A 9,152-nucleotide genomic window follows, 5' to 3' on the forward strand; every position below is an offset into this window, starting at 1 on the left:
GAGTAACTTTTTGGTCATGACTGTTGCAAATAAACAACATTTTCTCTTCTAGGTGAAATCAACCTCCACTTCTTCAGGCACCTGTTCTTCAGGCACCACTGAACTGTATTTTGGTATGGAATTTGGGGGGGTTTAATACATACATAATGCTGACTGGAATTATGACAAAGGTGTTACAATTTTAATGCTGGAAGAAAAAAAATAAAGGCTTAATTCTTTACTGTAGTTGTCTAGCCTGGTTTACAGAATATAGTAAGAAATTACCACCATATCAACACTTACAAAAACAAAGCTGAAGTTCTTTAAACTGGCAATTAAAGAATATRTGGAGCCTCTGTGACACAGACAAGAGACCTGACCACATGGTACACAGTCAAGCTTTAAAGAATAACTCCATTGAATCTGCAGACATGTTTTCTTCTGTTGGTGATTAAATTTTTTTCCCTACCCCCAAGGGAAACTAACGGGAAACCTCTTTAAYGATTAGAAGTTATTCAAAACTATATTACAGTATCACTAGGTGAATACAGGACAGATTTAGATGACAACGTTTTCCAAGTTGGTAAAATACAATCTCCTTGAAAAATAAAACTTACTAGAATACATTATCATCAAGCCTGATCATCCAGGTCGTGTTTGCAACTCTGCTGCWGGTTTCAGGTGGGACTTTCAGCAAAATAGTTACATCTGTTCCCCATTTGTAATTGGCAGGTACCAAAACTTCTCTTCCTCATACAACTGAGGACACACAGAATCAAGTCAAGCTCTGGTGCAGAAGCAAAGACATCCCGTGAAGACAGTTGCATCATGGATTAACTTTTGTGTTTGTAAAGTGCAGGGTATCATCAGCATGGACAAAAAAATGAGCCCTTGAAAAAAGATAGAGTGAGAGCAGAAGTCTTGCACTAAGGTTATGTATTTAACAGTTTTACATGAAATATTCATATATAAAAACTTTGTTAAGTGCTTTTCTCCAATTTAAAAATCTAAAGAATTCAAAAATAAGGCATTCAATATTTGAAAAAGTACAGATTTACAAAATGTGTATATTCTGTCATGAAAACTCCACACCAACATTATACACGTGGAAAAAAAATACAAACAGGATATATTACAAATTTATGCAGCAATAACTTAGTTCATACCATGCAATAAAAAGGACGTTAATTGAGATACACAAGCTTTTAGCTTTCCCTAAACTGGAGGGCTTAATTTTGTTTGCAAATGAGTTTTTATGCAAATTCATAGAACTGTGGCACTTGAAATTTCTGGTAGCCTTTCTATTGAGAGTTAAATTGTACATTATGATTATGAGGATGGAGAGTAACACAGCAGCTGTTACGAATCATTCCAACTTTGTTCGACAATAGCTGAAACTCTTTTCTCATATTCACGTTTGTTCTCCTGGTAAAGTTGTGCTGCCTGACTGTTTGCTGGACTGTTTGGATTGGGTTCATCAAGCAGAGACTGGAAAAAGGGGAAAACAGTGTRAGACAAACCAACACATTTAAATGAGGAAAAAATCAACTTACTTTCAAGTCAAATGTGTTTCAGAGGCAGACATGACTCAGARTGGCCCAGATGAAAAAAACCCAGCTAAACTCATGGTTAGGCATTCCTAATTATATTACTGAACCTCAAATTACACCCTGCCTAAGCATCAGGGCTGCACACACTTGTAGCTTTACAAATCAGAGACAGTTTGTGCCAGTCAGCACTATGGAGCTAATTGACTATTTGGTAATTACATTACTACTGTCATTCAGGACTAAGAGGGGCTTAAGATGCCTCCTACAAAACTTCACTAGTGAAAAATAAAAGCAATCACACAGRAGGCAAAGGAATTGTGCATTTCCACTGGGCCAGGCCATTTTTACTTATTCCAAGTAGTGCATTTCAGCAGTAYTGCCCCTTTGAGGGCTTCACAGGGCAAAGCTTCATGTTTCAAACWCTAGGCAAATTTCTGCATCTCATATCCTATCTTAAGTAAAAACAGTTAAAAATGAACACAAACCAGTAACTGCTCTCCTGTGCAAAAATATGTAATGGCAGTTTTGTAGGTCAGAATTAGTAATTATGTAGCATGTTTGCTTTTATTTTATCTAAAAGAMACAGCTTAGCTCTTAAGGATTTGAATTTCCCCTTGATACAGATACCTGGCAATCCCCATCACTGAGCTGTGAATTCTGGAACAGAGACCAACAATAACATAATTCTTTTTTAAAACAGATGCAAAGTTACCTGAATTGAAGTTAAAATAGATGAAACATCATATGTTGGACTCCAGCGATTCTGAAGAATATCTAAACATATGCTGCCATCTGCATACACTGTAAATACAACACAAATATCACTTAGAAACTGTCAGATTTATGGCACTGTTCAAGGCAGAGTTATTGTTCCAATTCAGTCTGTGCTTAGATTAATGCTTCAGCAAAAAGGACAGCAGTTATGTCTCACCATCTTCTGTGGCTTGACACATACTTTGAAGATTTATTAYTGAAATTAACAGAGCACTAAGAGGGAAAGAAGGACAGTCTGAAGATTATGGCCTTAGCACAGAACAGGCAGATTTGGTGTCCTGTTCCTCCAATGACTGACCCACACTGTCAGAGTGGAGGGGCCTCCCAGAGAGCAGMAGGGCCTTCACTGCAGGAGTGGAACCACTCAAAGCCATCACACACTGAACAGAGGCAGCCCCTGCCCTGTTTTCACACACYCTACACTCACCATGAGAGGCACCAAGGCACACAGTAGATAATATGGAAAAGTGCCATACTTATGTCTGAATATCTGTCAGTCTTAATGCAGCCTGTGGGAACCCAAGACTCACTGCTCTAACTCCTACACCCTTGTCCTCCAGCTTGCTCATGCCAGCAAAACCCAAGTAATTACACACCCCCTGGCAGAGACAAACTGGCGTGCACAGCACTTGATGTATTATTGCCACAGTGGGACAGCAGGCAGGGTTTGTGCTTCCTGCACAAAATCAGTCAGTGCTGRGGTAGGAACCATGCTCATACTCTTGCCCTCATGAGTTCAGGTCAGATGCCTCCTCTGTGACTGAACATCCTCATTTTCTTCCCTGTGCTCGTCCGGGTTGGCACAGAGCACCAGACCTGGGTGAAACCTCACCTGGCAGAAATAAATAACACTCGGTTCCATCATTTCCCTGCAGCTCATGACGTGGCTGCACAGACAATGCTGCTGTTAAATGGAAGGGGGCAGGAATCTGCAGCCAGAACTGCCTCTTCAAACCAATCTAAGTGCAGCTACTGCTGAAAATACTCACAAGCTTTGCTACTGAGGCTACATATTGATTAGAAAGAGGCAGATAGCTGCTTCTTAATAGCATCATAACTCTTAATTTTTCATCAAGCAGTTGCTGTCCTAGACATCTACTTAGGAGACAGCAATAAAGAGGGATTAAGCATTCTRGAGCTTCAGACAATGCCTGAACACATTGTAATATTTAATGTGTATTGCAGCTAAATAAAGATGGTTTACTCACCATTTGGATGGAACATTTTTGATAAAAACCTAACAGTTGGAGGCTTATTTGGATATTCTTCGGAAAATTCTATAACTAGTTTAAAAGTACCTGTCCAAACAAAAATAAATACAATCAGAAAACTAACAACAAAAGAACATATATAACAAATTAATTTATGTGCTCCATGATCAATATTTCTCCTCACCATTATATAAACAAACAACATGGAACCTGGTTGCTTTTCATGTATTTCAAGTGATAATGGAACTATGGAACTATCACTTAAGARTAGTAATAAACCCAGCAGGAGAGGTTGGGTAGAAGCTTGGAGACTCACTGTATACATGGCAAAGGCAGCCAGATCCAACATTATCCCACTGCCCTCCCCTTTTCCATGACCCAATATGCTGGGTCCATGGACTTGGGTGACTTTAAGGCGTTTCATTAAGAAGGCATTGCAGTGCCAGCAAAGAAGCACTGGAATTTCATAATCAGCAATCTCAGTCTTTGGAGCTCACAACTGATTCACTGAAAACCTTTGTTATGGATCAGTGAATAATTTACTGTAACTCCTCCAGCCCAACACAAGAGAAAAACCCATCTGCTGCCAATTACTGCAATAATACTATAATTATTAAACTCATTATTCCTCATATGCCTAAGGGAGGTTCATTACACACCAACTTTCATGTTTATGTACAAATCTGGGATTCCCTCAACCTCAYTGAGTTCTATATTGAGAACAATTCAAGGTTTTTCACCTGTTCTTCATTAGGGAAACAGCGATGAATCAAACATTCCAAAAAGATGAAAGCAAAAAAGCTCTTGTTGAGCTCAGCTATGGAGATGTGCAAACACATCTGGCAGTGTCAGGCCAACATCCTCATGTGTGTATGTATGAAAAAGCCTTGGCAGAAGCATTCCTTCATCTCTTTCTAACCAACCATCAGCCAGCGTGACAAGACACTGCTTAAATCAAGGTACAAWTTTTTATAGCATCACTCCCTCATTTGYTTGCTTAGTTTGTTTCAAATCATATACAGATAGCACCTATCACTTTTCAGAAGCATTGCAAAATGTCAGTACTGCCAATATTTATTAGAATGACAAAGGATACAAAAGTTAGCAACTTACCATCTTCAAAAGGCGTCCCTTCTGGCCTGAAAGGTTTTTAAAAAGAAACCCCAGTTAGAAGTGATCATTAYCTACTTCCACACAGGCACAGCAAATGTCTATCTTYTYCCTTATCTTCCCCAAGATATAGGTCTAAGCAATAATTTAAATAACTTAACCTAGAGAAGCATCCATAGGCAACCTCTGAGAGCTCTGTTGTATCTAAGACACTTCCCACAGCYACTCTGCTTTTTGGGGTATCTRCTTTATCATCATCCCAAACAATACCTAGGCCATTAGGTGACTAGAYTGGAACAAATGAGCAGATTATTATCAAGCACACTTTAGTTTTATGAAAGGACACTAGGCCAGCTCCTTTTCTATAGGATATGTAATGTAACTTCCCAAACAGATCCTGCACCTTGTCCTACTGGGATTCAACCAATCACTAATACATCTGGATTTAATGGCAAGAACATGTGGCACTTATGTACTTTAAAGAGGAATTTTGCTTTTTCATAACATAGTCAAYCTATTTATTTAACCACATGCAAGGTTTATTCAACAAAAAAGTTTAACAAATTTAAAATTTAATTCCTAACCATTCTCTGTTATCCCTGAAAAGAGATTTTTACTGTAACATTTGGCCATTTTCTTAAGTTTGCTGACTTGACATACATGAAACAAGATAATAACTGTGAAAACAAACATCAGGTTGTTATATTTAGACTTCTGATATTGAATTTCATAGTGACCAAAACCTCTTACCCAAATATAACTGCATTCCATTGCATTATATTATTCTCAGATGGTGCACCACTGACACCCACAGGAGGGTCCTCTTGCAATCTAARAGTCAGAARCATAGAATGACAAGTCATATATAGGAAATACTTCCACCTGCAGGTGTAATTTAACAGTAATATCCACATTTTGTAAGTATTTTCTCATTCCAGATCAGAGAATACACAAAGTGTTACACGTAGAGATTATCAACACTCTGAAAGACCTACAAGGCAAYGCTTATGAAGATTTTCTCATGTTTTACACAGAGACACTGCAAGGGCACAACAGGTCTGCCTAAGTGCTCAGGGAGCAAAGGATTAACTGTGAGAATAATTTAAAGCACCCCGGACAGTTGGGATTTATGGTGCTACATAGTGAACTGTGAGAGAGCAATTASTGCTGGCTGCCACAATGAAGAAAGGAACAAGCTGCAGCCACGAGCAGGAGCTGAGATCCAGGCAGGGACACACACAGAGCTGGGACTCAGTGCAAGGGACCGTCAGTGCAGCTTTTCCTGTGCTCCCAGACCCGTGCGTGAGACGTGACTAAATTTGGTATAAGCCTATTTTGACTGACAAGCTGATTGCTTCAAAAGGGAGCAAAGGGGAAACCTGTGTGCTGCTCCTCCCTCTTACCAGCCCAACAAATGTGTTTATCTCTAAAGCAATCACGGGAGCATTTTAAATTATTTTTAGTTCCTTAATCCTTGGACTAAGGAAAAGCATGTTACTTACTGAAAGCCTCACAAACTCAGACCAGAAATATGTACTGCAGCCAAAGGGCAGGATCCAAATGCCCTGCTCTACCCATCCTTGGAGCCGTGTTAAGGATCACAAGACCATGAAGAATGTACACCAGTGGACCCCAATCAATCCACCTGATCAAACCCCCTCAGTGACAGCTCCTACTCCCCTCACTTGCTCTGTCTCCAGAGTTAAGCAACAATAAAGAAAATACCACGACTGCCCTTGCCTCACAAACAACCCCTGAGTGTTACCATGAGGTCTGATCATATCAYAGCACACTTATAAACAAGTCACTACAAAAAGCTCTGTAGACCAAGAGACAAATTTGACCTGAATGCCACGTGCAAATGCAGATTTATTGAGAGCTGACAGCAGCACAGCCAGGCAATCCTCCTGCACTTGCACTGCCTCAGCCTGGGCTAACATCATGTGTTGTCTAAGGATGCTGAGCAGCCCAGGAGCTGCTCAGAGCCCCTGTGAACTCTGTGTTTACATCCCTGCTCTCCGAGCACACACAGTCCAGACAGCTCAGTATCAACAGCACAAACCACCTACTATTTTGGTCAGGGAAAGCAGCACCAGGACWTCTTCCTATGTGACAAGCAGGCTGCAGGCCAGCAGCCGTGCCTGAGCATCAGCCTGACAAATGCATCTGGGAGATGGCTTTTTAGATCAACTTTAAAGCACATGTGCACCCTACTTGTCACAGGGTCTAACTACAGAAAGGATCTGGCAAGAACAGCAAATAGGACTGATCCTGAAAGTCCTAAACAGCAGGGAGAATGTGGTATTTGCATTCCCTTTTTATCAGCAAAATAAATAAATAATCTTTCTTTTTCTTTTGCTTTAGTCAAACAAATTAGAGGAGGTAAGAAATCTGCTAAACTGTTCTCTCTTCACTGCTCCTGACAATCACAGTATGCAAAAGCAGTTTATGTCTAATGAAGTGAATCAGAGCTCACAGCACACCGTCTGCTGTTTCAGTATGAACTACAAGTAACATAAGAAACAAATATATAACTTGCAGTAGGAAAGAGCAAGGTAAAATGGAACCTGACATGAAAAAATTATGTAAGTTTTGGAATAGCAAAATTGCAATATATATGACAAATAGATTTGATTTATTTTGCCTACTTGGTTATACTTTCCCACAGCTTTAAGAGTCTTCTCTCAAGCCTTAACTTCAGAATTATTAAACCAGTCCTTGTAGGAATATAAAGGCATAAAACCCACACCTGATTGCAATCTTGAAAAATTACTTAGTCATTCGACCTGAAAAAAATCACTGGTTCATGTCATCTGTGTAACCAAATACAATAAAAAGTCTGAATATCCTGTTTTGATTTGAACGGTAATCAAGCAACACCCACTTAACAAACACCAACACTCACACAACAGCAGGGGAGGGCTCCACTTCCCAAAAACCTCCTACTCCTTCTAGAGTCACAAATCAGSCTTTTGTCGCCGTTTCTTTACGTCCAGCCACGTAAAGCAATTACAATACACGTCAAGTGTTTACTGATGTGTTTTCAGGGGCTGGTGTAACATAGCTATGCTAAAAAAAGAGACACTATCAAAGCKGACTCACCTCCAAGTACTCCTGAGCGACTCCAGCCCGGAGAATTCTTACTGTAAATCTTACAAGGGAAGCCCCCACCCTCTTCCACACTCTGTTCTAAGTGTGTTTACATGTCAGACTGGAAATAATTTATTCCAGAGTCAGTGGTTCAGTCATTAACATTTAAAAGAGTGCAACTAATAACTGCTCCTTTAGCAGTCGGCATATATTACACAAAAGAYTCCTCATGACTGCAAACTTTAAACACAGTATCATGTGCATAAAAACATTAAATGGCATTCTGGTTCTTATTACACACAAACGGAGCGTTCGATAATTCTTTGCTCCTCGTTTTTAGTTGCCTATCGCAAAAAACTTATTTTCAGAGAGACTCTCCGACAAGCCCGGAACACTTCTGGAATTGTACCTGAGCCATTCCCAAGCTGGAGCCCGCGGATGGCGGAGGTGTGGGGCGGAGGTGTGGGGCGGAGGAGAGGAGCGGGCCCCCCCGATCCCCCCGCCATCCCGGCGCCCCGTGACCCCGCAGGCACTCCCAAGGCGGCCCGGTTCGCCGCCACCGCTCCAACTTTTATCCTCACACGCCCCCAGCCGTCGGCGCCCGGACGAGGCGGCTCGAACAAAGCCGGCGCTGCCCGGCGGGACCCCGCGCTCCCCCGGCATTGCCGCTCCCCGCGGGGCGCGCCCCTGCCCCGGGGGGCTCCGTGCCAGCCCCGTGCCCGGCACAAAGACACAGGCCGGCGCTGGGTGCGAGCCCCCGGCTCCGCTCACCTCTTGAAGTCGCGCATCAGGCGGCGGCGCGCCGGGGTGGACATGGCGGAGCGCGGCGCCGCCTCCCGCCCGCGCTCGCTGCGCGCCCGCACAAACAACCCGCAATGGCGGCTCCGTGCGCGGGGCGGGGCCAGCGCCGAGCGCACCATGGCGGAGCGCGGGGGGGGCGGGCCGCACCATTGCGGAGCGCGGGGGGGGAGACAGGAGTTGGGGAGAGACAGCGGGAAGAGGGGCGGGAATGGGTGTGGGAATGGTTCGGGAATGGGTCTGGATCGGGAATGGGTCCGGGAATGGGTCCGGGAATGGTTACGGGAGTGGTCCGGGAATGAGTCCGGGAATGGGTGCGGGAATGGGTCCGGATCGGGAACGGGTCCGGGAATGGGTCTGGGAATGGGTGCGGGAATGGGTGCGGGAGTGGTTCGGGAATGGGTGCGGGAATGGGTGCGGGAGTGGTTCGGGAATGGGTGCGGGAATGGGTCTGGATAGGGAATGGGTGCGGAAATGGGTCTGGGAATGGGTCTGGATCAGGAATGGGTCCGGGAATGGGTGCGGGAATGGGTCCGGGAATGGGTACGGGAGTGGTCCGGGAATGAGTCCGGGAATGGGTGCGGGAATGGGTCCGGGAATGGGTACGGGAGTGGTCCGGGAATGAGTCCGGGAATGGGTG

General features: G+C 43.4%; 1 protein-coding gene across 1 annotated transcript; it reads right to left on the minus strand.

Moving 5' to 3' along the window:
* Window positions 1-202: 202 nt before the first annotated feature.
* Window positions 203-8,605, minus strand: UBE2B (ubiquitin conjugating enzyme E2 B). The gene is made up of 6 exons (XM_057371329.1): window positions 8,486-8,605; window positions 5,375-5,455; window positions 4,628-4,653; window positions 3,512-3,601; window positions 2,242-2,330; window positions 203-1,467 (listed from the first exon to the last, which is right to left on the minus strand). The coding sequence occupies exons 1-6, from the start codon at window positions 8,527-8,529 to the stop codon at window positions 1,339-1,341; spliced, it is 459 nt and encodes a 152-aa protein (XP_057227312.1). The 5' UTR covers window positions 8,530-8,605; the 3' UTR covers window positions 203-1,338.
* Window positions 8,606-9,152: the final 547 nt, after the last annotated feature.

The sequence above is a fragment of the Malurus melanocephalus genome, unplaced genomic scaffold, assembly GCF_030028575.1.
Source record: "Malurus melanocephalus ecotype Western Australia unplaced genomic scaffold, MMel_1.1 scaffold_144, whole genome shotgun sequence".
NCBI lineage: Eukaryota > Metazoa > Chordata > Aves > Passeriformes > Maluridae > Malurus > Malurus melanocephalus.

Bases quoted from the DNA above. Each gene is read 5' to 3' on its own strand.
- UBE2B (XM_057371329.1), bottom strand. From the start codon at position 8,529: ATGTCCACCCCGGCGCGCCGCCGCCTGATGCGCGACTTCAAGAG. The intron at 3,602-4,627 runs GTAAGTTGCTAA...TTGTTTGGACAG, and splicing joins AGGGACGCCTTTTGAAGATG to GTACTTTTAAACTAGTTATA. The intron at 1,468-2,241 runs GTAACTTTGCAT...CCCTTTTTCCAG, and splicing joins CTATTTTAACTTCAATTCAG to TCTCTGCTTGATGAACCCAA.